At 40.1% G+C, this 27302-nt stretch overlaps 4 protein-coding genes across 11 annotated transcripts; 1 reads left to right on the forward strand and 3 right to left on the reverse strand.

Annotated features, from left to right (window-relative positions):
- Positions 1–415: 415 nt before the first annotated feature.
- On the reverse strand, positions 416–7500 carry LOC100882982 (transmembrane protein adipocyte-associated 1 homolog). Of its 4 annotated transcripts, XM_012296478.2 has the most exons (8): positions 7251–7391; positions 6341–6540; positions 5980–6275; positions 5710–5906; positions 5576–5636; positions 5321–5507; positions 5129–5258; positions 416–3525 (listed from the first exon to the last, which is right to left on the reverse strand). In XM_012296478.2, exons 2-8 carry the CDS (start codon positions 6487–6489, stop codon positions 3373–3375), a joined length of 1173 nt encoding a protein of 390 aa, XP_012151868.1. In that variant the 5' UTR covers positions 6490–6540; positions 7251–7391; the 3' UTR covers positions 416–3372. The 4 variants fall into 4 exon arrangements, with proteins under 4 accessions (XP_012151868.1, XP_012151857.1, XP_012151852.1 ...); XM_012296467.2 differs by lacking the exon at positions 416–3525 and having other exon boundaries at positions 4004–5258; positions 7360–7500; XM_012296462.2 differs by lacking the exon at positions 416–3525 and having other exon boundaries at positions 4004–5258.
- On the forward strand, positions 7000–9341 carry Ufsp1 (UFM1 specific peptidase 1). Of its 5 annotated transcripts, none has more exons than XM_076539681.1 (4): positions 7000–7129; positions 8263–8398; positions 8455–8625; positions 8785–9341. In XM_076539681.1, exons 2-4 carry the CDS (start codon positions 8264–8266, stop codon positions 9154–9156), a joined length of 678 nt encoding a protein of 225 aa, XP_076395796.1. In that variant the 5' UTR covers positions 7000–7129; position 8263; the 3' UTR covers positions 9157–9341. The 5 variants fall into 5 exon arrangements, with proteins under 5 accessions (XP_076395796.1, XP_003700157.1, XP_012151844.1 ...); XM_003700109.3 differs by lacking the exon at positions 7000–7129 and adding an exon at positions 7524–7664; XM_012296454.2 differs by lacking the exon at positions 7000–7129 and adding an exon at positions 7530–7664 and having other exon boundaries at positions 8242–8398.
- On the reverse strand, positions 9216–26737 carry Dhc98D (Dynein heavy chain at 89D). The gene is made up of 49 exons (XM_012296433.2): positions 26541–26737; positions 25890–26485; positions 25518–25811; positions 25308–25457; positions 25001–25251; positions 24711–24860; positions 24384–24641; positions 24126–24313; positions 23749–24028; positions 23395–23639; positions 23066–23312; positions 22723–22995; positions 22174–22604; positions 21577–21740; positions 21146–21493; positions 20694–21085; positions 20505–20642; positions 20226–20416; positions 19930–20105; positions 19444–19697; positions 18713–19240; positions 18464–18622; positions 18141–18401; positions 17815–18069; positions 17343–17619; positions 16995–17272; positions 16635–16899; positions 16350–16564; positions 16107–16295; positions 15859–16050; positions 15285–15739; positions 15030–15225; positions 14763–14979; positions 14392–14704; positions 14031–14325; positions 13512–13972; positions 13170–13450; positions 12959–13113; positions 12144–12896; positions 11734–12072; positions 11438–11639; positions 11236–11378; positions 11004–11165; positions 10622–10925; positions 10270–10481; positions 10041–10208; positions 9800–9979; positions 9591–9737; positions 9216–9525 (listed from the first exon to the last, which is right to left on the reverse strand). Exons 1-49 carry the CDS (start codon positions 26660–26662, stop codon positions 9379–9381), a joined length of 12897 nt encoding a protein of 4298 aa, XP_012151823.2. The 5' UTR covers positions 26663–26737; the 3' UTR covers positions 9216–9378.
- Positions 26673–27299, reverse strand: LOC143265771 (dynein axonemal heavy chain 10-like). The gene is made up of 2 exons (XM_076539682.1): positions 27167–27299; positions 26673–27056 (listed from the first exon to the last, which is right to left on the reverse strand). Exons 1-2 carry the CDS (start codon positions 27284–27286, stop codon positions 26748–26750), a joined length of 429 nt encoding a protein of 142 aa, XP_076395797.1. The 5' UTR covers positions 27287–27299; the 3' UTR covers positions 26673–26747.
- Positions 27300–27302: the final 3 nt, after the last annotated feature.

The following is a 27302-nucleotide window of genomic DNA, read 5'->3' on the forward strand; positions in this document are numbered from 1 at the left end:
TCCTGCCAAGGTTTAATCAACGCCTCAGTCATAGCCCTCTTATCGCCTCCATCTTTTCGTCGTTTGACCTTTCACCGATACTCTTCCAATCGAAATCGATTAGGTTAAACAGCGGCCTATGAAAATTGAGCTACATTTCTTCGTGTTTTTTTTAGCAATTTTCGTACGTAAAGATTGACTAAATTTAGGCATTAAATAACAAAAAAGGTGATGGAGACACCATAGAGCTTTCTCTAATTTGCCCCTCATAAACCTTAATGTACGAGCCACTTCGGTTAATACTAAAATGTACAGCTTCATTAATTTATGATCGCGTGATCTTCCCTAGTATTTTCACGTAGCTAATTATCAATAAATGATACCCCATTCTACGAATTATAAAAGCATGGAAGGGAAAGAGGTATAAAAATCACCATCCGATTGAAATGTAATTTTATTCTCATTAATTATAATAATCGCTGTTACGCGTTCGAAGTATTGCCTTTTACAACCCACCTGACAATCACCAAGAAAACAAAGGAAAAGAAAGAGTAAACTAGAGAAAAGACATCACATTGTCAGACAGTTACGAGTACAAGATAGAACGAGTGCGCGTCCCGCGAGAAGTCTCGCGACGGCAATATTTTAAAAGCCTAGTCGATAATATGAACGTTGTAGCTTCGGCTCGAAGATACGCGAGGCGTGTCTTTTGCACTCTGAGCAAATTTGATCCGCGAGACTTCTCTCGAGCCACGCACAGTAGTTCAAAGTGCGAAGTTGAACCGACCGCAAATTGACAGAGAGACTCGTTGCTTGTTTGTCACTAGTTGAACGAATCCGATCGTATTTACAAATCCAAAACGGATCAGACTATAAAATACATGGTTAGTTATATTGCTACTAATTTCATCGCTTCGACGCCAATGATAACCTTATTTGGATACTCGATGTCGTTAGGTCAATTAAAATCCTCGAGTTCAACGTTATATCGCTTCACACGTCAATTGCCACGGTTTAAATGGTCTACCTGAAATTCTCCACTTGCAGATGCAGAAATTTTTGAAATCTTGGAAATTTTAGGGACTTGAGAAGTTGGAAAGGGAATGTGAAAATTAAGAAATGCAAGGGAACTGAAAATTTGAGAATGTTGTCACCGGTGACCCCATGGCGCTCAACGTGTAATTACCTAAACTCTAAATGGTACAAAATTTGTTCGTCGTGAAATTAAAGTAGAAAGATTCGAGATCCATTTGAGAGCAAGAAATAAAGATAAAAGAGTATTCCTTTCTCCAACGTTTCAACATACTGATCGTTGAAAATCAACAGAGATTATCGCCGCTTTTTCGTATCAAATTGAGAAAAAAATGGCTGATCAATTAGCCGTGCCCGACGCGAGTCTGCCAAAAACTAGCACGTTACGAGTACGGACATACAATATCGATAAATATAACGTTACTTATGCATGTATAATACATACGTATGTATATGTATATATTAATATATAAATAGCACGATTCTTTACACTAGAGTACAGGGTATTTATATACATGTACGATGGATGGAGTCTTCGTAATTAGTTATAGCGAAGCATCGAAGGATGTTTCTCCTTAATGTCTAGGTTACATTGGTAGAGTATACTGTATGCATAGTACTCGTGTAAACGATCAGAGATTGGTACTTTTTGCATCGGTAGAGATGACAGAATTGAGTAGGTACGTTAGCGTTAGTAGGTTGGAGTAGTGGAAGAAGATTGGTGATTGGTCTTTTGAGAAATCAGAAATTTGGGATATTGGCACTTTGGGTTGCAGGGAATTTGAGGTGTGGAACTCTGAAACGTTGGAAATTTGGGATATTGGAACTCTGGGAGTTTGGAATATTGGAACTGTGGAATATTGGTACTTTGGGAAATAGGAAATTTGGGATATTGGGTCTTTGCGAGATTGGCACTTTGGGTGATGGGAAAGTTGCAATATTGGAACTCTAGGACATGGGATATTGGAACTCTGGGATATTTTTGAATATTGACACACTTCTCCCATTGCTCCAATATACGAGTGCTAGTATACTCTATTACTTGTATCAATTATGCTTCTATATCGTACAATATACTACCTAGTGTATGAACATGGTAAGAACAGTAGTCCTATTACTAGCTTTCAAACTCGGCAGAGAATACACTGTAAACTTGTAATACCAGATGTAGACTTGAAATCTACATAGAGTATACTGACGCTAGTATAGGTAAGAGCAGTAATCCTACTACTATGCTTCGAATCTAGATAGTAGAAGATACCAGCACTGCCATGCTCCTTGCAATACCAATGTAACTTAGACTTCAAACCTAAGTGATAGAGTATACTAGACCAACCAAATCTAGCGATAGAGTAACTCGACTTTACAAATTCCTCATTTGCTTACACGAGTACAGTAAAGTTGTATAGCAAAATTGCATCTACCAGCATGAGTATACTCTATCACTTACTCTAGACTTAATTTAATTATGTTTCGATCCTCGTGGCCGTGCTCGTCTCGACGGCTTCTATTGTCCTTTGCGTCGTTCCGATCGAAAGGTTTTTTTTCTTAATGCAAAAAGTAGGAAAATAGCGAGGAACATTCGGCGCTAATCGTGCTCGATCCTGCGTGTACGATATACCCGCGATCGAAGGTCTCTTTGGTGAAGAGGACGGAGAAATGATAAGTAATTAATTAGAAATTTATGATCCTCGATGGAGTCGAATTTTGCGTGTGGGGTCGCTTATCATCGATACGATTCGATACTGATGTTCAAATGTTTGTTAGATGCATTGGCGTAATTAGGCTAAGATGGGTCCATTTCATTCCTTCTGGGGTTGCTCATTCCCTTGTAAAGGAGGTGTATAATATCCACCCCAATTTCCATACCTTCCTAAATCACACACCCTAATTCTCAAACCCCCAAATTCTAAATTTCCAAAGACCACCTATTACCTAGTATGAAACCTTGCCTAAATTAAACTAAATCTAGGGTCCCACCTCGAATAAGTTACGCCAATCTTTCTACACAAGACTTCTTTCCTTCTACAAAAACGAATTCTCTAACCGATTAAGTACGTAGAGCGAAGAAATTCAATTGCTGGGACATGTTTAGAACAGCTCCTTGGGGTTCTTCGCGATCGATCGATGCTATCACAAAGAAATCAAAACGTTCCTGCCGTTTATCACGTTAACGCTCTGAGAACGTTTAGAGCGACTAGATTCAATCGTTGGAATCATACGAGAAATAAACTCGTGGCGGTTCCATCCTGATCCTTTTAGACAGGAAAATCGAACATTGGTTTTTTTGGAACACCTTCAACGTCGTTGAACAATCGTTGAATCCATATTTTTGTTCTTTTCTTAGTCTACACGATACGTTCACTGTTGATAACCGTTCGCTTGAGTTTGGCCTTCTTGACTATCTATACTGTAACCAGTTATGCTATCTGGACTCTGAAGAGACGCTGCGTAGAGTGGATTCACTGGTGTGGAGTTTGTGTCGAATTGGGTCGAGTCATAAACACTGTGATTCTGCGAACAAAAGAATTATTTTTTTCTCTTTTTTTTATCAACTTTAAAATTTATTCTACGGTAAATTTTGTCATACTTAGATTACTTTTTGTGTTAGTACTTTTTCGTCATTTGGCTACGCTCATTTGAGGATGTACTGTAATGTTTCAATGCTATAATAGAATTGCAAATAATTTGTAGGGTGGAAGTTTAACATGTACGTTGCAGATCGATAAGTTTAGAAAACTGAAAATTTAGGGGCTGAGAAATTTTGAGACCAAAACCCTACAATGTCTTGTCTGCAACAAACCGTGTATGTGTGTATAAATTTACCCTTTCCAGCAACTTCTTGAAAATAAATAATAAGAGAAGAAAAATGGTAGCGTCAGTGAAAAAGTATAAACTCACCCGACTTTGCAACATAAATAGAAAAACCAATTAACGTGTGTTAGCACGATCCACTGCCAAGTTAGTGTATAAATAAATAAAACCAAGTGCATTGGCTACATTAACGAGTTTAATTAAAATCTAAAACATGCTGTATATACAGATAACAAAGCATTTTGTGCGCTCCTCTATATATTATACCATATAATACATGTAGTTATTAACAAGTACGTTTAAATTCCGCCATCCCACGTCCAAATGGTTAAAATTCATAAAAAAAATGTTAAAATTACTGCTCTTATATACAACTACACGTAATGACTTAGATGATACACCGATAGCTCTAACAAAATATTTACAGCGACTCGGTCTGCGTATAAGACTTCATGTGACCAGGAGGAGGGCTAGGATCTACTTCGGTATCTTTTACGGGTTTAGGCGCGCTTGGCGTCGTTAGAGACAATAAATAATCGCTCAAACCACCGGACTCTTTTTTCTTCTGTTCTTTTTTACGTCTTTTGAACGTGTCCTCGTGTGTCAAAGAGATAGATTTGAACAGTAACTGTTGGGTAACGTTAGAAACGTCCGATGGATCAGACAACACATCTTCTAAGTCCACCTCGGACATTTCAGTGCTAGCGTGTTTTAGAGGTCTCGATTGTTTTCTGTCAACAGTTTTGTCCTTCATTAAAGATTCCTGAACGAGCGTGGTGGTTTCGAGCGGTGGAATCTCGTAAAATCGAGCCGGTACATTCCCCTCAGACCCTTTTCTCTGGTGTTCTAAACTGCCCTTTCTCGTAAGCGAAAACAGATTAGTGTGGCTGTCGTTTGCTCCGGATTTGTAAAGGAAATTGCTAGCGGTATTTGGGGAGAAGAGTAAATTCGATACGCTACTGGGACCGCTATACTTAAACTGGGAGGTAGATTTACTTTTCCAAGCGGTACTGGGAAACCTTAGATCTGGCGCGCTTGTTTTCGAATCGATAAAATTGTCCGATTTCGTTAGAGGGTAATTCTTGAAATCGAAAGTTGCTTTTTCTGCGCTCAAACGTCTGGCAAAACTTTTGATGCCGGAGGGGGATCGGTACAAAGCGACCCGGGAGTCGTAGGTATGTCCACTACCGACTTTGAAGTCCTTCGGAGACGCTAAGGAGTGTATGGAGGTTTTATGTTTCGTAGGAGATGATTTTAATGCTTGCGAATCGTATAGAGGCATGTGAATAGATGCAGTATGGACCTGATAAATATAATCGCTGTCTGTTCTTAACGAAGAGAAACTTTGCTGATGCGGCAAGGACACTGTGTCTTCATCCATTGCATCGTCCACTTGCGCCTTGTACGAGAACATTATGGAAGGTTGCGAAACCCTGTAATGGAACTCGTTAGTCCCTTCTATAAATTAACATGTATTAAACCTGAGACAACTTACCCAAAAAATTCAGACAGAAACGTATGATAAACTAAAGGCGTGAAAAGGGTCAAGTAGACGGCTGCAGTAAAATCCACAATACATAATCCCACAGGATTTTGTGTGTAGTTTAAAAAGCCTGCCCCAATTGATTGTACTAGGTCTAGCATGGCTAATGTACCAGCATAAATGTAAAAACTTTTTTTTGCTGCAATAAAAGATGGTTTATAACATATTGATCGATACTAACAGTCAAATGCAATGATATCAACATACTTGGAAGAGTTAAGCGATCTCTTAACCGTGTCCATGGCAGTATCAATATAAAAAGGTATATCTGCAACAAGCATAAGAAGCATTAAGATAATTGAGAATGTAAGAAGTGTCTTAGAAAATTTGCAAAATTTTACCATTGTGAAAACAAGACTGCTGCAGAACCAAAACATCATGCCTCCATGACCAAATACGTAAAAATTTCTACTAGGAATACGGAATGTATCATCTGGTAAAATTAATTCCAAAGTCCCTTGGGTTATCGTAAAAGCCAGTGCTATCAACGACGTGGCAAGTAATACCCTACGAATACTCGAGCGACTATCCAAATGTCCTATAAACAAAAGCAGTGTATGTGGGATATTCAACAGCTAATTTTAAATTAGGGTTCTCAAACTGTTTCTCACCGAAAGCCAAACCAAATATAAGCACGCTCATCTCAGTGGATAACAGAAAAAATCTTACTGTAATCCACAGTACTTTATCCACTTTGCCTCCAACTGTACCTGCTGCATTTACAGACATCGAAACGCCGCATCGTATCACCGAGATCACTACGTTACAAATTACAAGTCCATAAAAAGCTAAAAATATCGGACTACTCGTTGCTCGTAATTTAAGCCGTGCTCTATTAAATCTGATCGCGATAAATAAGAAAAACAAGAGGTTCGGTATCAATATGATAATATCCCATATCCGTACTCTGGAAAAAAACATGAAATGAACAGATACGATAATACAAGAATATTTTTGTAACATATAACATACCTTGAATCTTTAATTTCTTTGTATAAGATAAACTTGCAAAAATGTTCCTCATTGTTTATCGGCGAACTAACATTAGGAATCATCGTACTGCTCAAGTCATACGTGTGCAACCAACTTTCAGAGACTTCCTCACGAACTGCACCATACATACTTTTTATTCTGTTGCACACCTTACGCCTCAATCATTTCTTGATTTTTCACTAACAAACAAATAAATTACAATGTATATCATTCCAACAAAATAAGGACATAAATATGTACTGTGTCTAAAATACCAATGCACTTAACACTTTCGCTGCTGGTAATAGATATGTAATACTTTGTTCATTGTTAACATTGCTGTTATACTTATATTCCTATGAAGTAAGTCTGATGTTGAATCAAGTTTTATAACTGATATGTCAAAGTAGTGGCTAGCAAGAAAGCTAAGCGTTCCAGAGCACAAAAGTCAAAAAGATATATTTCTGATAAAAAAGTAGTGAACTGAAATTTCAGCCAGTAGCGAAAACATTAAGGAAGATTAAAAAAAAAATGAGTAAGATGATACGATATGAAGTACTAGATTACCGTTCTGGTGTAAGCACACAAGTAATACATGGTGAAATACTGAGCTTAATTAAGGTGACATAATAAACATAACCTAAAATACTTGGCAGTATTCCCAAGTGGCGACCTTCATTGATAGAAAGCAACGACCGATACGATATAAACAAAAAGCCACGAGTACAAATGTTCCCGCGAAATGAGCTGTAATCTCGTAGTTAATCAAGGGGCAAATCAATAAAAGCGGTAAGTCTATTGCGTTGCTGTCAAAATGCACCGCGATAAAACAGCTCGAGTGATTCATGCTTCTAATTGATAGGACGCTAATTCAATAAGAAGAATGAGCATACGATTTGCAACGACTTACCGTGCACGAGATTACCGCTTTCATTTTCCTCTTGCCAAAAATGTTAACGTGCCTCCACGTCTGTTCTACGAGCGTACGCGTTTCGTAGTTTTTTTCCGCTGTTGCTTACCACTGTTTGTTGTCCGTTTCTCTTATCCATACAGCATTGTGTTCGTGTTGACCGATTGGCATTTTGCTATGAGATTCCAGTGTCCATTTCTGTTGATCAGCTTTTCGCCGACGACCTCGACACTGTCGTTCTTTTTTCTTTCGGTTCCAGTAACGCCACACCGTGTAACCGAGAAGCGTATATTTGATCGTCACCGAGAGAAACGCTAAACGAAGTGCGCGTGACTGCGTACGGAGTTTGACGTTTCTATCAAATTCACTGTTGCTCGACGAGAACGTCGATGAACCGTGAAAAGGTGCTTCCAGGTAACGCCACAATTTAATGCCTATCATAAAGGCTGTGCTGCGCTTCCCTCGCGAGTACTTTCGATCGTGATACACGTAACGCGAAGATTACGATTTCCTAGTAGGTGAACGCTTTCACTGAATCATTACGATGGCTAAATGTTGCGAACGTCTTTGTTAGATAGGTTAGGAGTTTCATAAAAATACGCAGAATGGCCGCGAATCGTTCGCAAACCGGGAAATACGAAGTTTCGCGCTCTGTTTAGTATCGAGCTCATCGTTAACGCATCGTCCTAGCCTTTTTAGTCCTTCGAATAGCTTATATTTTGCCGACATTTTTTACGAGTACTTTGATTTTTTGGGATCTTTGGTTCTTGAAATTCTGGTAAGCCTCTAGGAGGTTGGGACTTTAAGAAATTAGAACATTGGGAGATTGGGACTTTAGTAGAATGGGACGTTAAAAAATTAGGACCTTGAGAGATTGAATTCTGAAAGATTAAATCTAGAATTTCGGAACTTAGGAAGTTTAGAACTTCAAAATTTTATTCTGCACATAGACATTGGAATGTTAGAATTTCTCTCGGTACATTTTTTTTAGTCTGATTGTGTAATCGTATAGGATGAGCCATGATTACTCGAGCGATTTATTGAAGAACGTCCATCAAGGTGTTCTTCCACCGGAACCTGGTACCAGTTTCTTGATCCGTGGAAATTACGAGTACTGGCACTATGGTTGTGACGGTTTTAACGACAAGGTTTGTAACGAAATATGTCTCTTGATTGAATAATAAGGAAAGGCTATCGAATTTAGGGGTGGGGATGCGGGTACAGAACGTTGCAAACAATTTGTTCCTGGGTCATTATGAATGGGAAGTTGGATCAGTCTGTTCCTAGTATCAGACGTATACAGGAGATACTTGTTGCATTGGAAGACAAAGGAGAATCTTTTATTGGATCAAGAGAATGGATAGGAAGCTTCGAAGTAAGTTTTTAGGAGTTTTTAAATTCATGCATATTATACTAATAAATCAGCCATTGTAAATCAGTTATTGTTGCGAAATAAAAAGACCACACATTGGTGATACGCTCGATAAGCGTTATTTTCACCACAGGAGAAAGTAAACAGGTCGATACGTCTTAGGTTTGTCTCGTGTTGAATCATCTGTACGAGGTTCTCAGCAAGATCATCCACGTTCCAAGCGGCGCAGCGTTATCGGAACAGATACCAGCAATCAAACAACACTTCGAGGAATTCGGTAGTCCAATTATGATGGGAGGAGACAGAGATTGTTCTAGTAAATGTATAGTAGGCATTCACCAGGGTGCGAAGAACATCTATATGCTAATCGTTGATCCGCATTTCATTGGCAGAGCGAAAAACAGCGAACAATTGGAAGCTTATCATTGGGTGAAATGGCAAGACATCAAGAACTTCGTCGACAGCTCTTTTTATAATCTGTGTTTGCCTCAGGTTAAATGTATGAATGGTCAGGAATTAAAAGCGGCGAATTGATGTAAATAGGTGGCTACAAACTTTTTTAAGGGAACTGGGAAAATCATAAATGAATAATCTTATCATGAAATAAATATTTTAATATATCTCACTACAAATGTCTATTTTCCACTGTAACAGTTAATACCTTAGATGCCAAATTTAAATATCTGTAATATATAGAATAAATTACTTTTCGTGGTTCACTTATGTCATCCACTCATGCACTTCATTATCCTACGTTCAATCCGTGTTTAATATTAAACAGACTCCTTGCAAGACCCAATGCGAAACATGTTCCGTCGTGGCAAGGTTCGCTTCGAACACTAAACCGACTCCCATTGCATTTCTCCGATTCGATGTCGTGTACACCGGTGTTTTTAAAGTGTTCTGTGATTCATAGACCCGGTTATCGAACGTCTTTTTCTTAAAAATTAATGCTATGTATTTCGTACCTGTAGTCTGAGTCTGTGAGCTTCGACTGGTAAGATGATGAGTACTGGTAATGGTTCAACTAGGACCTTTGGGTGCGATTTTTTTAGACATTGCTCATCTACGTCCCACCTGGCACCTTCTAGGTATAGACCACTCACGTAACAACCCTAGGGATTTCTCATTCTTTACTGTGTATTTTGTGATGATGGAAATTTAGGAACTTATTTACCTCGTCAGGTCTGTCTTCCACTTTTTCTGGTATAGTAAATCTTGACACCGCAGTGTACATAAGAGAATGGTCGAGGGCCCAACTGTTTCTGCGACAGGACATCTGTACTAGGGCTGCCAAATACGTTTCCGGTATATGTAGACCAGCTAACCAGAGTACTATCGGTTCATTAGTACCTGACTGCAATGATAAAAATCTATGTAATATTTCAGAACGTTTCATTTGATAATATATTATTTACCCAGGTATTATATTGTTGTATCCTCTTTTCAAAATGTTCCATCCAACCTGCAAGAGTCTTCTTCGTATCTGGTGCTAATTTAGCCCACTCCTTTGGCAACACACCATTGTACAGAGCCGTAGAAATGTTCTCCAGTACCGCATCCATACCGATCTCTCCAGCGATAGCCTAATTCGATTTTAAATAATTTTTCATGTGCAGTAATTCAATTTACATGAATGATGCAAACCTTTCTTAGCTGAGACAGGGTTCTCTTCATCGTACGAATTAGTCTGTTGAACCTCTCCAACTCTTGAAGCAGTACAATCGTAGTTGGAGTCACAGAAACCCCGTAATTTTTCCGTATCCTGATAAGATCGTACTCTTCAGGTACTTTGGTTAATATTTCACTGGCTATGTTGTCGATGAACTCGTCTTTGCTTATTCCAACTCCGGACGTTTCTGAAATATCAGAATTATCATTATACTTTGCAAGATTACAATATTCCTTGTACAACAGACTTACTCGTGTCATCCAAGCATACTAAAATTAATTATTACTAATTATTGACGGTTGAAGAGTGTTTCGATTACTAGCTTACCAGTCTGTGGCTGCAATTCTATCAAATTGCTCCACATTTCTTTCACTGCCTGGGTGAAGTAGCCAATTTCGGCGTTTGGATGCAGCCCAAAAACCTCCGGAGTGTTCACCAGAGGTAGTTCCTTGATGAACTTCAGGTAATCTTCGTGTTCTCCTTCCGGTGGTATCACGTAGTCCACGTGCTCGTCGTGGTAGAAGTGGAAAGGTTGGAATTTGTCGAACAGGAAATCTCCGAAGTACTCGTCCATGTAAGTTTGGGACACTCGACGATCGTAACTGTCTATTACTCTTCCTCCGTACATCACCTGATTAAAAAGTGTACTCAGTTTTTGATTACTCTTTTCATAATATTTTACCATGCAATTTTCATCTTAATAACATACTTCTCCAATTAAATACTTTAAACTATTCCAAGGAATCCTAGTGTCTTTCATAGCCAACGCCTTAGAGAGATAAGTATCCAAAATAGTAGTGCACACGTTAAAATCAGAGTCGTTGAAATCGTAATTAATGTTCCACCCAATTTTGTCGTATCTTCTTCTCTCCTGTTAATCAATCCGCGTTTTATTAATCTGTCGACATGAACTATTGGCTTCCTTATGAATCTTGAATTACCTGAACGACGGCATGATAGAATGCCAACACATAAATCAGGTGCTTATAGGCAGGATGTGCGCAGCTCTCAATCACTGGAGGAGTCATCTTCAGATAGGTGTTCTCCAAATTTAATTTCAATCCACTCGGCGGTTCTGTGACCACTGAAAATCATTTCATCGTTTTACTCGTCATAATTTTGGCGTTAGGTGTAACTATTAACCTTTTAAGGATTGTTGCAACATTCCGATTGGGAAATTTGGCGTTGGATCGGTGGTTAACCAGAGACGGAAATCGGGATGAGGTTTTTCTACGTTTTCCAATAATTTTTCTAGCTCTCTTGTGAAACTGAGAAGCAGGTGACAGTTTTGGAACATTAACCATTGCCCTCTGTTCACGGCTATTTCTAGTAGCTCTACTGCAGTCTGAAATTTGGAAATGTTAGAGATAGAAATTTGACGAAAGTGTAAAGTTAGCACCACCTAAATTTTTAATATCAAGGAAGTACAAAGATCTTACTTTTTCCTGACCCTGCCCAAGGGACAAGTATTTGAATTTTCCTCCCCCGCAACCATAAGCATCCGCCAATTTCATCAGTTCTGACGATGGATCTGAACCGGGACTCAGGATGAAAATGACAGGCATCGTCGGTGTGCTTTGTTCGAAAATCAATTCGAAGCTGATATGTGGCGGAGTGATAAATTCTTCTCCCATGATCTCGCTGATGTAATTTATGATGCCTCGGTAAACGCGATCGATGCGGAAACATCGTATCAACATCAGTTTCTCGAAGGGTTTTAATTTCGAAGAATATTCGAGGGGAAATTGTTCGGACTCTGGAGAATCCAAGTCGTACCACTGCAACATTAGAGAAGAGATTGCAAATTTTTCAAGAAAATGTGACTGGAATTTGGAAATTTTTAAATCACCTTCCGCCATTCTTCGTGATGTTCCTGCAGCTCCTGAGGAAGTTTGTCAAAAACGTCAGGGAAATCAGTGCTCAGCTTGAGCAAATCCGTCCAGCCAGTAGCAGGCAACCAATCAGTAGGGTTAATTTTGGGCGACTTCTCCAGGACAATACTTCCTTTAATAAAGAAGTCCAGCTCCTGTTGGCTGACGTGTCCCAGATCTTTCTCCAGTTTCACACAAATTTGAAAAGAGAACAACAATTTATGTCTCTCAAAAATCCCTGTGCAACCGTAATCGTAAACGTTCTTGGTCAGCATAGGAATGATATTCTTGAGACGCTGCTGAAGAGCAGGGTCAGGCAACGCTTTCTTCAGGGAATAAATGAACACCTCGACGTAGCTGATCAACGAGTACTGATACATCGAGTTGACTATCGCCATGTCCGCTAACACGAAGAACAATATTGCTCCTCGTTTCGCCACTGGTCGATAACCGTCTCGAAGCTTGTTCACATCTGCGGCAGTGACCTCACCTAGGTACAATTTTGTCATCACCTCGTGGGCACTCGATTTTGTCTCCTCCAGAGTTTCAACTAGCTCGATGTTGTCCAACATGTTGCCTTTGTTCGAGGCAATTTCGCGTAACAGGCTGTCCTCCAGTTGTTGAAGAAGGTTCTTATTCTCGCTTGTTTCCAGGATCAACGTTTCACGCTGCTCTTCGATGTCTGGCCTCTCTGTTCGCACCACTACCGATAGCAGTTGGTCTTCCAGACCCTAGGATTTTAGAAAAATTAGATAAAGGTTGGAATTCTTGTTAAAATATTAGCATAACTAACCCCTATGGTCACCATATAATTGATCACCGTAGCCTTAGCATATAAGGCGGGATCAAACATGGGATTAGACATCTTGGTAGTTAGATACATCCGAAACTTCGGGTCGTAATCTACTTCCTTGTCACCGAGAAGAACAAACATTCTACCTCCAGCAACTGTAATTCATAACGTCACGTTCTAATTAAATATTAAAATAAAGAAGCTTAATTACCTTGAATGTTCTTCGATAAAACATTATCTAAAACAGGATCAACTTCATCGACGTCTTGAAACAGCACTGGCAGACCATACTTTATTGCTAATTCTACTTGTCTTAGAAAGTCAGTGTCTATAAAGGATAAAACCTTCAGGTTCTTCTTTTGTTCCTTCTTTTTTATCCAATTCAGAGCTTGTTGTTGTGGATCGATACATACAGGAAATCTTGATGCTCTCGTAGTGAGGATACCATTCTGCACTGACAATTCGTCTGGAGGTAAACCTTCAGAGGTCCAACTACAAGAAGATTCGTTTGAGAATGATTTCAAATAAAAATCTGAAAAATGAAATATCCTACGTGCTGATTTGGACGTCGCTGCTCAATTGACTCTCGATTCTAAAATTCTCCGTAAAGGGAATCTTCCTTTCGATCACGCTGTTCTTCCAATCCTCGTATATCATTTGATTCCGATATTCGTAAGAGAACGGACCGCAATAAGCAAGGAATCCAGCCGAGATGAGACAATCGCCAATGATCTTCTCAGTTTGTCCGTGCAAATTTTCCAATTCCTTTTTCCAGCGTTCATTTTCCGATGACAGTCCATTGATTAATTTATCGGCGGCTACCAATCGTCTTTGCAGAATGTCCGTCTCTTCTTGTAGTTTCTGACGTTCCTCCATTGCTTTCTCGTATTTTGCATTCAACTCTGCTATGGCTTTCTCGAGCTTCTTCAATTCTCGCTCTTCTCTTTCCAAGGCTTTTCGAGCTCGTTCCGATTCTGCTTCCAATGCTCTCACTCGCTCTATTTTAGGTTTCACCTGAAAGGTGTAAATTAGTTTACAAATTGTCTTATAAGCACTTCGAGCTTGAACTCACCTCTCTGTACACGGCACAGTAATCGAGAACAGCAAGCACGAACTTGTATAATCCGAATCCAGCCTTACTGATCATTTCCATTTGATCTAACTTGTTGCTCTTCTTTAGGTGAGCCTTAACCGCCTGTTGTTGCTTAAGAGTGATCTTATCGCAGTTCATTTCTTGAAGTAATCTTAGGAATGCTGGGTCGCTCATCATTCCTTTCGCACCTTTCCAAGAAATGTCCTTCACTCCTCGTAGCATCGCTACACACTCCGAGACTATTTGCACCGGCTCAGGAGGAGTTGCGAATGATCTAAATTACAAGATGATACGAGTTTCTATATTTTTTAGTATTAATCTGCTAGGGAAAAAAGTAAACCTTATTTCAGTAATGTCAGCTTTGTCCAATTCACTCAGAGCCGCTCTAGCAGCATCGAGAGCCGGTTGTGCTTCTGCCAACGCCTGTTTGGCTTCGGTCTCTTCTTTAGTAATAATTTTTTGTTGATCCTCTATCTCCTTACTCTTCTCCTCGCTCATCTGCTTCTTCTCCATCGCAATATCGGTGCTTTCACCGATGGAAGTCAGCAGCTGTTCGCAATTTCTTGTCTGATCCGCCACCTTTACCCTTTGCACCGCCAAAATCTCGTTCAGTTCGTTCAGCGTCACCGACGCCTCCGCAATTTTCTGTATACCTTTTCATTTTCCCATATAAATAGCACAATCTTTTATCTCGTATCGTAAGTAAAATACCTCCAGAAAGACGATCACACTGCGAATTTATATAATCCTTCGTTTCTACCAACAAGTTCAGGTATGTGTCGATGAAGTCCAGGTAATGTTTCGGTGTCACGTAGTTCCTTCTTCGTAACTTCGTCTGAAAATCGATGGTGTAGTCGCAGACGGTCTTGTGAACGTACACCATGTGTTGCACCAGCTCTTCCCTGTGGTTCTGAGATACATTCGGATTCTGGAAAGCAAAGTTAATCAGATGTGGAAAGATTAAATTAAAGTACATACGTCTCTGAGGGTGACGTTCGCGACGGCAACCAGAGCCTGTTCGGGCCACGGGAACATCCAGTCTATGGTGGTACTGTTCACCAAACCAGGATAGTTACGACATCTTGTCCTAAGCGCGTCTCCAGAGGGACTCATACACAACGCGATTCGCAGGTTCTCTAAACTCGTCTTCACAAAATACGACCATACATTTTCCCTGAAAATATGATTGGTACAATTGACCATCGGTTTAGTTGATCATCGATCGAACTTTACTTCGTAACTCCAAATCCAGCCTGAACAGACGCTTCCCTACAGGAATTAACAATTTCGTCTTTCTCCTCGTCGCTGAAGAGGGACGGTACCACTCCAGTCATCAACATGTTGTTCACCAGCTCCAGGAAGCTCTCGTCCACGATGTGCGACGACGTGAAAACGAACACTATCTTGCGATTATCGACACCGACCGTGTTGTAAAGATGCTTCATGTCTTCGCGGAACGAGGCCTCGTTATAACCGCGCGTTAAACCGATCTCGAAGGTTCGAAAACCTGCCGCGAACGCTGCCAGATTTATCACCGACTTTTTTCCGCTTCCCCCGATACCTATCACCAAAACGTGGCCTCGATGCATCCTGAGAGCACGGTGCACTCTGGTTAAGTGCTCGAGGGCGTCGTTGAAAAGCACCATGTGCAGCTTTGTCACGTTTCTCTCGTTGTACTCCTCGAAAATCTGCAGAAAATGATTGATCTATGCATCTGGAGACGAAAGTAGAAATATCTGGAATTGATGATCTGAACTGGACCTAGTGACCCAGTAACCTACAGATCTACCCTGTTTGGAACTGTTACCTCCAAAAACAAACTGTACACAGCCTCATAGTCTAATAGATCTTCGTAAAATCGTGGTTCGTCTTCGTTAATCGCATTTCTGAAGTCACCAAACAATAAAGGATCTCTCATAGCATACGCGATTGTATCAGGGTCCTCTTCCCATCGTTCTTCGATCCTGTGTTTAATGTGTCCATTCACTATATCCGCGTCCTGAAATTGATCTCAGTTAACTATTCTCCACATCATACATGTATATTCAGAATTACTTCTTTGTTGATCAGACGATCGGATATGACCCTGGTGAACTCGTTCCTCCAAACTCTGATGATCTGTTTCACCGTTGGCAGATAATCTGGGTGGCTCTGAAGAAGACCCGCCGTGATCCTCGAAAGGTCTCGCATGTTGAAGATGTAGTGGAATTTGTTCGGTGTTGGGAGTAGTTCTTTGGTAACGATCTGAGAGCAATCGAATGATATAGAATATGGTAGGTGGAGTTAGAAAGAAGGTACCTGGTAGAGATCCAATGTAATTTGCACCAGGTCACCAGCGATTGCTTGGACTTCTTCTGCAAATATTTCCAAATGTCCAGCTAGTATGCTGTGGTAAATGTAGTTCAAAGTTTCGTCGGATGGAAATGTAACGTTGTACACGGAGAACATGGAGATGAATCTGGGGTCTACTTCGTTTCGACCACCACCAGGTTTCCCCATTGCTGCTAAATAACCTGATAACACAGTTATAGATACTTTGTAAATATTCGAACGTTGGTACCATAAATTTATGTAGATACGTACACATATCCTTCATGTACTTCAACGAAAGATCCTTATCTCGACTATAGAATCCTCCTTTCTCGAACAAGAATTTCAGCAAAGCTATAGGTTGCTGAGTGCCATAAGTGTCCACCAGCGGCATGTTCATGTCGTCGATGAAAAGCAACAACTTTTTGCCTGGCGGTGGCCCATAAGTTTCTCTCGTTCGTTTTTCTACGACTGACTCTATATTCCTCTGCACGTCCATCGAAGTCGTTCTCGAGGAGAAATTGATCAGAAGCTGGTTCTTTAACGCAAACGTAACAAGTATCAATTTATACTCGCTTTTCAAAGGCTACATTCATATCTTCATTCGAGTAATAATTTTCTCCAAATGCTTACATATTTCTCTGCGCTCAGATTTCGCAGGAATTCATTGATTATGGCAGTTTTCGATGTACCAGTTTCACCGACCAAAAGAGCAGGTCGATCTAGATCACTCATCAGTTGAACGAACCACATGGTTCTCGCAGTATCAATAGTTGGAACTAAAATTTCTGAAAAATGTTTTGCTCTGTCGTGCACGTATTCTGGGACCAAGGAGCGCCATGACACCCATATGTTTTTTTTAACATCCAAGTAGTATTCGTACAGTGTTTTCTCCGTCACCGGGATGTATCCTGTTGATAAATAACTCTATATCCCCAGATTGACTAGATCCTTAAATTCGTAAAAGCAATCAGAACTTACGTACGGTTGCTGGTTTATCGTCAGTATCTTGAACCAGCATAAAACCTGCAGTCTTTTTCACGTATTCGTCGAAACGTGGTCTTTCATCGACGACCAAAGATGCCCCCAACGACCAATAAAGCGCTTGGAGGTACATCGCTTCGATAACTTCCTGCACGGTGTACGTTGGCTCTGCCGCCACCACGCTTTCGTCTTCGTCGGGTTTAGGAGCCGCAAGAGCCGGTTTTTCGTTGAAAATCGAAAGAAGACCGTCCAACGCGTAACAAAGTTGAATCACCTGAAACGATCATTTCAAGCACTCAGTTACAAAATTTATTTGTAACGAATATTAGATCGAACTGAATCTATTTCTCGTTTTACCATGATTGTCCACGTAACCAAATGTCTAGACTACAGACACAATTTGCCTTCTCATTGATTAGGAACACCATAAACAGCCTAGTTAATTAGAGTATAAAGGCCTAATTGTTACCATGTTCAAGCCGGTTTGCGGTATGATCATCTTAAGCGGCGTAACCGCCTGCAGGCCAAGCATTCCTTCTATAATGAGACTGATCGATCCATGAACGTATTTCTCGCACATTCCGGTTAAGAATTCAACATCCGATTCGTTTTTGCTTCGTATCCATTTGTCCATGTACGGCTGATAACCCAGGTTCTTTGGATCCACGTACACCATTCCGGCTCGGGACACTGTGGCTGGCGAGGCGTACTGCAGGTCCCCTACCTTTTATAATAAATAGTAGTTTTCAAAATTTTGTGACAGACTTCTGTAGTTTTAAACTTTGAAAGAGTCACCTCGAACAAGAGACTGCAATGATTCTGCATCTTGATCCTTTCCTGATTCGCCAGAGTCAGCAGCTTGTTATCATCCATCACAGAATTCATGTTCTCTATCCACAAAGCGTCCACATCACCGTCAAATAAAATATATCTCCGTTCATCTTTATCAGTTTCCAATGGTCTATTAACTTCTCGAAAAATTTTACTCAAAAGCCCGTCTGTCCAGTCTCGTGTCGCTGGATCTAACACACCATACAGCTCATTCACAGTGCATGCCTAGAATAAAATATTGTTTGTCTTTCTGCCTTGAAATCCCACATATGAAAATATGACAAAACCTTCGGATTTAGGGTGTATAGCTTGGTCGGTCTGTCTAGATAAGTTTGAGCTTTGCAAAGGGTTTCGATCACCACTGTCTTTCCACCTCCTGTTGGACCAACCACCATTGTCGAGTGTCTGGTCATCATCACTTCGTATAGTTGGACAACCTTGTCCACCTTTATATTTCACCCAATTTATTAATTTCCACATTTGCATTCTCTTTTATTGAATAACTCTACTAGATCACATCTCCTAAATAAACTCACCTGTATAGGGAGTATACTGTATCCCTGTTGCTCCAGCACCAAATTAACAGCTTCGTTAAAGTCTGGATAATGAACCCTAGGGCAGTCGAGGTCAGGGAAGAGGTCAGCGATCAATCCCAGAAACAAAGGCACATCGTCAAAAATGAATTTCGGTAAATTCATGTCTCTCAGAGCTCTCATAAGCACGACATTCTCCGGCAGATCACCGGAAGTTCTCTTCAATTGTCCAGCCATATTGAGGACAGATTTGAGTGCCCTGAGACCGAAGTCGTAGTGATTCTGCTTGCTCAGTTGCTCGCGGGCCAATTTGTATAAGACGGTCATTTTCTTGGCTAGAACTTTGGCAGTCAAGAAGCCGGAACTGAACAACTTTATCTGACAAATCAGCTCGTTGTCGGGAACTATGCATACAACGGGTCTGAAGAGCGCCTTCACGGACTCCGGAAGTTCTGTTCGGCCGGCGTATCCCGGGTTCATCGTGATGAATATACCCACTTTCGTGTCGAGCACGATATCTTGTCCCTCGAACTAAAAAAATGCTGCGTTGCATATTTTTTTCTGTCTTTTTGTCAAATTATTGTCGAGGTTTGGAAGGTTTTTGTTCGTGGTTCAGTGATAGCGTGGAGATGAAACTTGACGGGTATTATATGAGACATCTTATCATGTACTATGAATATTCTACACAAGTATTAAAATAACGGTATAATTAAGAAAGTATATTTGTTTTTTACCATGAATCTGCTTGCATTTGCTATCAAAGCCGATCGTATGGTTTGCAACTGCGTGGAGATGACTGAAAGCACAGAGATATCGATACGATTGAACTCGTCGAAGCAGCCCCATGCTCCACACTGTGCCAGACCACTCAGTGTTTTGCCTATAGCCACATAATCCATCCCTTCGCCACAATTTGTGACGATGCACAATAATCCTAGCGCCTTTGCCAAGTCTTTCGTGGTCTCTGTTTTTCCTGTACCAGCTGGTCCTGAATTTAGAAAGGGAAATATTAAATCGAGAAATTATACATCGGTGCCCACGAGCAATTTTCCATGCACTCTACAAAATAATTTCTAATTGGCTAGTCGTGATGCTCATTAATATGGACACATCTCAATAAATATCCACGTATGACCCAGATATGTACGACAAGGTATTCCAAATGTTAAGTTAGTTACGCAAGAACTGCGAATCTGTTTATGAATTATTATAGCACTGACCTGCAGGGGCACCTCCCAGTTGCATCGACAAGGCTTGTGTAATCGTCAGGTATATTCTATCTGTTAGAGGAGTAACAACGAGTCTGCCATTAAGACCCATGTACTCGTAACCGTATTCGAAAGTGCCCGTGCACTGGTGTATCCAGACATTGTCCAGGTCATGAACCCAATAGAACCTTAGTAACAAATTTACACTCGTGTAAACAGCCACTTGCAACATGTTATTTTGTGTCATTTTTTACTAGGCTCTGACTCTCACTTAAAGGTCTTGAAATAGTTGACTGAAAAGAGCAAACCTTAATTGACTTTCCCACTCGAATTCAGCAGGGTCCATGATGCTGTCTCTGACGAAGCCTTCGATGATGTCTCGCATGTGGACATCGAGGGTCAACACCATGTCGAATTTCTTTCTGTCGTTGTTCGTCAGTGTCTCGCCACCCATCAGTGTCACTACTTCGTTTAACTGGTTGTTGAGTTGTGTCAGGTACTGAGAATTAGAATTAAACTGAAATTATTGATCTTCGATTTCTGATGAAATATTTGACCTTGACTAACATATTTAACCTTGACAGTACCTCTTTCATTGCACGCATTTGTCCCTTTGAAATTTTATCAAAAACATTTTCCACCTCCGCCGTCCACCATATTTGATCAGCAGCGAGGACCATCATCCCTTGAAAGTCTAGCATCCATTCCGTTCTCGGCTTCCTTATCTGTTAAATCTCTCTTTAAATTTCGACAAAACCGTCTACTTCAAATATTACCTTTCCATAATTGTAGACAGCCTTCTTAGTCAAATATCTATTGGACTTCTTCATCTCCTCTAAAGCAACCACCATCCACTCCTCGATTTTCCCTTCGGCAAAAACCATGTTTCGAAAGTCCATCACTTCTCCTTCGCAAGAAATCAACGCAGTAGTCACCACTCGATCACTGTCACTCTGATCGAATCGAAATTTGTCGAGATTATCGAACATTTTGCCCACGTGTTCTTGAATGGCGGTTGCCGCGCCGCTGCCGAGAATAGTTAATAGTTCATCGTCGCTCAGGAACGTGAATCTTGGGAAAACTGCACGTTTGCTGTTCAGATAGTCTGTCAGAGACTTTTGGCATCTATCTAGACTATTTATCATTGCCTCGAATTCCTCCTTTCGTCCTAAATAAAATGTTGGTCACAACAGTAATTAAGATGTTAATGCTACTTTGTAGGCAGTACCTTTGATCATGCAACATTCGAGGACATTCAACCTTTTCGATGTGTCGATCATGACTTTCTTGAACGTCTTGTCTATGTCATCGAATTTCTTTGCTTCGTCTGGTAGCTGCAGTCTTATGTCACCACCGACGAAGATGCCTTCAAGGTACAGCCATTTCTTTTGAAGCTGCATCCACAATTCTAGAATCTCAGCGATGGTGTGCATCGTGTACTCCCATTTCTGTACGGTGGCCAAAAAAGGCCCGATAAACTGAGATGCTGCCATTCCGTTCACGTTCATCATGTTGTCTTCTAGAACTTGATTTAATTCGTCCACTGGTCCGAGGATGAAACCACGATCTTCCGTACCTGATCGAAAGAAAAGCTCAAAATTTTCATCTCTTTTTGTATCAAAAGTGGGTGTAGTAAAATTAGTAAATTATTAGTGGTACCTTTGATATATTTTACGACTGTGAACTCCAAGTTTTTCCACACTTCAGCTAATTCCCTCAATCCTCTTTCTATAGCAAGTTCCTTCACGGCGTTCATTACAATCTCCTTGGCAATTTCTTGATATTTTCCTAGCTCCATCGCGAACATATTCTCTAGGGTGAATCTTGAAGACAATGCAAATTTGAACTTGAATTTTCAATAATTATTTATACCAGTAACTTGCATCAACTCACCCTCTGAGTATTTCTATCTCATTCTGTTCCATACTTTTAACTACTTAAATATTCTATTTTTCAATATTTTCCGTCAGAAACAATAATTAAACAAAAAGATTCTGCAACAATATCAATCGCTGCAGGAACATGGTACATAAAAAATAATTATGCAATATGTTCCCACCATTTTCCCAAATTATAATATATATTGTCACAAAAAAATAAAATTAAACAATAATAATATAAGTATAGTTCATAAATCATAACAAAAATCACTTCACATAAGCACAGTACTTAAAAAAAATCTACAAAGAAAAATATTCTGAAAAGCACGTAATCACTGAAAGTACACTTCATTCACATTTTCGATCATCGTCGCACCTGTCTGGGTCCATATCGAAATACTGTCCAGTCTTTTTCATCAATTCTTTCCAGTGTCTTTCTCTCATGGCTTCGTTTTTCAGTTCGATAAACAACGGCACAGAATTCTTGAAACTCTTCATGTTCAAGTCCACAGCAGGCGCAATGTTGAGTTCCCTCACAAATTTCGGCAATCTCCGAAATTCCCTGATGAAGTGATCCATACCATCGATCAGCTGTTGAGGATTCAAGTTCACCCACAGCGTTTGAGCCCATATGTCTCTCATACTTTTCTGCTGTTTGTACAAATCGTATAGCAATTCCATTCCTTCGTAATCTTTCTTCACTTTCAAGAAACTCGAGTAGTCGGTCGCTGGAAGATCGAATAGCAATTCTGAATTGATCATGCTCTGACGTTTTTCTTCCAATTTCATTATCGCTGCACCGTAGTCCTTGAATGAAGCAAAATTTTTTGTTAAATTTCTCTTTTTTGCTGATTGAAATTATAGTCAAGAATTTGGATGGAGATGTTAGATATTTATGTTGAGGATATGAACAGTGGAAACCTACGATCATTTTGCTCAACCCAAGTTCAAGATCCTCTCCGACACTGCCAGGACCATTCTCCTCGAAGTCCCTCGCAAATTCCACTAACTCTTCCAGGAATTGATCTATCTGCTGCTGAGTCATCTCCGAAAATCTATCACAAGTGCTTTCTAGGGTGGAAGCTCTATACAAAGCACCCAAATAGAGGGATTCCCAATCGCGTTGTAAATTGTAAGCCAGTTGCTCGTCCTTCTCCGGAAACGGTATATTATGAACGCGAAAGATCCGAAAGGTCTCCTAAAATTGTCAATTAAAATTTAATAATTAATCGTGCAGTTGAGAGTTAACTAGTTAACGAGGAACACACCTGATACGTGTTTATACGAACTTCAGCTCGAATCGCACTTTTCTTTATATCAGAAATCGCTTGCATGACTGATGTAAAGCGGTCTAAACCTGTTATTACGATCTCCACTTCGCTGCGGAAGTTTTCTATGATATTTTGCAAATCAGTCATTCCTCTGACAGTTTCTTCCAATAGAAAGTTGCCGAGTACTTGCTTCCACTCGTTCGCGTGTTGCTTCATCCCCGTTAATAAGGGGTTCAGGTTAAGCCTAGTTGAAATTTAGGATAATTTAGTTATGAAATATTTGTATGACTTCTTTTCATGAAAAGTCTCGAAGAGAAAAAGATTACCGTATGCTGTATAGATCGTGGTGAGGTTCCATCTCCTTCACCTCGTCAAGAATGCTGTCGTAGAAAGTGAACTTCTCGTTGTATTGAAAAAGAGTTGGCTCTGTGGCAGCAAACTTCTTCGCGGCCAGGTTTTTATCGAACGTCCATAGATTACTATATTTTTTCCATCTCATTAGATAGTGCCAACATTCCAGAGCTAGTCTATGCGCTGACCCTTGAACTATTAGTATATTATCATTCACTACCTACGCAAAGGTATAGACAAAATTATACACTCAACCTAAACGCAGAAATCTTTAATAAAGATTAAAGAATTTCCAATCAGTTTTCGCTTCTTTAAAAAATGCAATTTACTTGAATACTCATCACATCCTCGAAGAAAGTGATGGTAGTCAACTGTTCAGAATCGTCTCGTTTCTGCGGTGTGTTTTCCAGACAGGTACCATTCATCCATCTAGGGAATAGTTTCAACGATTCCAATAAGTTTTTCACGTTCTGAAGAATGATGTTGTACATGTCTCCAGGAGATGGTCGTAGCACGACCTCTGAAGATATTAGCACAGCGTCCACTTGGAACAGTATGTTAGAGGACATCAATAACTTGTTAAAACACACCAGGTTCATCGTCATACATCTGAAACATCAGACAAGTATCAGCACACTTTTAATTACTGCTTTGGAATAAAAAGTAAGGCATTGTTTTTTGATTCATATCATCGAAGATAACGTACACTATGAACGAGGAGAATATCTTCTTCTCGTATTTTTCATAATAAAGTTGCATGGCAGGGCTCTTTCCCGTCGACGTCCCTAGCACTAGATTTTCTAATTTGATCAATGTTGGACTCATGGAGTGATAAGCTTTTGTCATCGCGATGAGGAGCTCTGTTCTTCGATTTTGTATCTCGTCAAAATACGTCTTTAAAACGAATAAGAAATCTGACGAAAATTGAAAGTATTGTAAAAAATTCAAGTTTTTAACGAAGTACCTTGCAAGGCAATAATTCGCTGTCGTACAATTCAGGAGGAAGCGTGAACAAATTATAAGTTCGAAGTTCAGTATCAATTCTATTATCCATATCTTTCTTCATGAGATTTACTTGGTCGACGATCGAAACTAGATCTTTCAACAACTTCTCACAACTGTTCGTGTAATCTTGTATATTTAACGAGTTCCAAGTGAAACGCGATAGTCCAGGCTGAATATTCTTTTCGATATTTGACAGAGTTCTCTTTAGAAGCATTATCTGCAGCAATAAATAAAACTATTACTTATGTATCAATGTGTAGATATGTACATATGTGAGTTACAGTACATCGGCCCTGTCCATTTTTTCTAATGCTTGATTGTACTGATTAATGACTCTCTCTGTCGCTTCGATATCGGTCCTCAATCGATCCTTTTGTATACCTGCCTCTTTCACTATGGGGGTCAATTCGAAGCCTAATAGTTCCATTAATTCCGCCTGTAACATTGTCTTCTGAATTATAATATTCTCAAAGCCTGTTCCATTCAGAACAATTTCACATTCGTCTTCGAATTAACGAATGTTTATAAGTTGCAAAATATTATTGTATACGGATGAGCTCTTTTTTACGGAGATACCTCGTGGATAATGTCAAAAATATCCCAGTGAAAGTTGACTTCGAATCGGAGCTGACATTCTACGAGAATGGAGCCGCTCATGAAATCCATCCAAGTAACTTTTGCCCCTTGAGTAGCTTGTCTCTCCATCGACGAAGAGACGGAAGTTTTCTGATCTTTTTGAGACATAACAGATGTCTTTCCTTCTGTCTTGATGTCCGATCTCTTCATTGGAAGCACTTTCGAGCCTCCACCCACAGAACTACTCGTTTCTATGAAACATATTTACGTATAATTATCGCATATTTAACAAATAATTGTTAATTACCAATGCTCGGTTTCGATAACACCATGTCGCCTTTCAGCACCGAACCCGCAGGGGTCGACACAGTCGAACCCATACGTTTGCTCTTCATTTTTCTCGTCATCTGAAGAACCTTCGTAGTTGCCAGCGTTTCGTCCGGAAATGTTAACACACCTTCAAGAATGAAACTATTAATATTTTATTCGAAGATGTAAAAGAAAATGTGAAATTAACCTTTGTCTGGTTCAGAGCGGATCATTTTTAAAATACTTTTTTTCATAGTATTCAATACTACAAACTCAGCCTTGTCGGCCCAAGTCTGAAACTTCGATTCTTCGAAAGCTTGCATCTGTTTGGCAATATCGACATACTGACTGAACGCTAACAGCTTTATGTCGCTGTGCTTTAGTTCTGGAATGCTTTGCATGGTCATTGCTGGCGTTTTTAGTCGCTGGAATAATTGTCGCACCCAGTATATGGCACCGGCCATTGGAGGGTGATATGTTAATAGTGGTGGATCTCGTTTTCCTTTCAAACATTTAATTAATTAAGATTGGGTTTCAGTGTGCATTGTATTCCTCTCGGAATCATCTCTATAAAGCTCACCTCTATTAAAAATTCCCTCGACGATACTAATTTCCTTACTGAACTGTTGCATGATAACATCAAACTTCCTCAGAAGTTGCTGATGAATAGTCTCCCTGGTTTTCACCTCCTTGAACGTAAGAAGCGTCTGCAGCGCATCTTCCGCGCTAATTAACACCATGAAACACTCGTCGATAAAGAATTTCGCCTCGTTCTCAAGGAACCGAACTTCCTCGTAGAACCAAATCATCGTGGCCTCCCAGTTGTCCCTGTTAAACTCGTCGAAAATATTAAAATCTGCCTCCAGAATGGGCACAGTTAACCTGTCGACTCTTTTTATGACGGTATCGATTTGTGCCGGGTCACTGATGATGGCTTTCAAGTGTGGTCCAAAAATATTGTAAAAATCTTGAAGCACGTTCGCTACTTCGTTCAATCCGTCGCAGACGGATGCGATGTATTCTGTTCCGTGAAACAATTGTTTCTGATCGAACTCCCATCGATTACCTTTACCGGACTCTTCGATTTCTTTCCGGTACTCGAGATACGACAGCTTCCATCTTTTCATCATAGTGCTGGCGCACGCTGTCCTCTCGATAATTTCCTCTAGTGGCAGTCTACGGTATGAGTTTGTTTGGAATTTGAATCTTCAAAAATGTAGAAGTACCTTACTTGAACAGATTTTTGATCGATAGGTTATTGATAACGTTTTGGCACAGCTGCCACGAGATTCGCTGCAAAAGTTCCATCATCTTATCTTCCGCGCAGTAATAACGCGATAGTATCCAAATCATTCTTAATCCTTCCGTCAATGATGGTATAGATTGAGTGATTGTTTTGAAGGACTTCGATTCCGCGATCAGCTATCATTAACAAATATTAATTATCCGAAAATCTAATGGTCTTCTCACTTTCATACAATACCTTGAAGTGTCTCAGAATAGTTTGCAAGAAATTATTATTGTCCCTAGCTTCGGTATAGTCTCTCCAAAGATCGCTGTAAAAGTATTCAAAGTTGGACGCAATGGGCGACATCACTTTATTCAATAATTCCAAAATTCTTTTGGCAATCGGGGTTTTTAATTGTTCCACCAGCATCAGTAACCCGACTTCTCGATCCTGCCAGTAATCGATCTCCGCTAATGGTCCTCTTCCTTGAGGCTCTTTCGAATGGAACGATTCCAGGACCTGGAAGGACATGAAGGACCTTGAGTGCAAATTTACGGTGTTCTAACATTTAATTAAACCGTAATGCATGCGCATAAATTAATTTCCTTGACTTTATTTAGAAATCTTACCTTTTGTATGTGTACACCCCAGGACATGGTCACCTCCTCGAGGTGTTCGATCACTTCTTTATTCTTCTCGAGCATCTCATCGGTGACGTTCGGGTCTTGGAGCTCCGGAATATCTGGCATGGTTAATAAAAGGTCT

This window comes from Megachile rotundata, chromosome 14, assembly GCF_050947335.1.
Source record: "Megachile rotundata isolate GNS110a chromosome 14, iyMegRotu1, whole genome shotgun sequence".
NCBI classification, from domain to species: Eukaryota; Metazoa; Arthropoda; class Insecta; order Hymenoptera; family Megachilidae; genus Megachile; species Megachile rotundata.

Excerpts from the sequence above, each read along its gene's own strand:
- LOC143265771 (XM_076539682.1), bottom strand. The coding sequence starts at position 27,286 with ATGCCAGATATTCCGGAGCTCCAAGACCCGAACGTCACCGATGAGATG. Across the intron at positions 27,057-27,166 it reads GGGGTGTACACATACAAAAG|GTCCTGGAATCGTTCCATTC; the intron begins GTAAGATTTCTA and ends ATGTCCTTCCAG.
- Dhc98D (XM_012296433.2), bottom strand. The coding sequence starts at position 26,662 with ATGATTTGGATACTATCGCGTTATTACTGCGCGGAAGATAAGATGATG. Across the intron at positions 24,642-24,710 it reads AAAAAATGGACAGGGCCGAT|ATAATGCTTCTAAAGAGAAC; the intron begins GTACTGTAACTC and ends TTATTGCTGCAG. Across the intron at positions 15,226-15,284 it reads GCTGGATTTGGAGTTACGAA|GGAAAATGTATGGTCGTATT; the intron begins GTAAAGTTCGAT and ends TCATATTTTCAG.
- LOC100882982 (XM_012296467.2), bottom strand. The coding sequence starts at position 6,489 with ATGTATGGTGCAGTTCGTGAGGAAGTCTCTGAAAGTTGGTTGCACACG. Across the intron at positions 5,907-5,979 it reads TATATTTGGTTTGGCTTTCG|GACATTTGGATAGTCGCTCG; the intron begins GTGAGAAACAGT and ends TTTTGTTTATAG. Across the intron at positions 5,508-5,575 it reads AGATCGCTTAACTCTTCCAA|CAAAAAAAAGTTTTTACATT; the intron begins GTATGTTGATAT and ends CTTTTATTGCAG.
- Ufsp1 (XM_076539681.1), top strand. The coding sequence starts at position 8,264 with ATGAGCCATGATTACTCGAGCGATTTATTGAAGAACGTCCATCAAGGT. Across the intron at positions 8,399-8,454 it reads GTGACGGTTTTAACGACAAG|GGGTGGGGATGCGGGTACAG; the intron begins GTTTGTAACGAA and ends TATCGAATTTAG. Across the intron at positions 8,626-8,784 it reads AATGGATAGGAAGCTTCGAA|GTTTGTCTCGTGTTGAATCA; the intron begins GTAAGTTTTTAG and ends GATACGTCTTAG.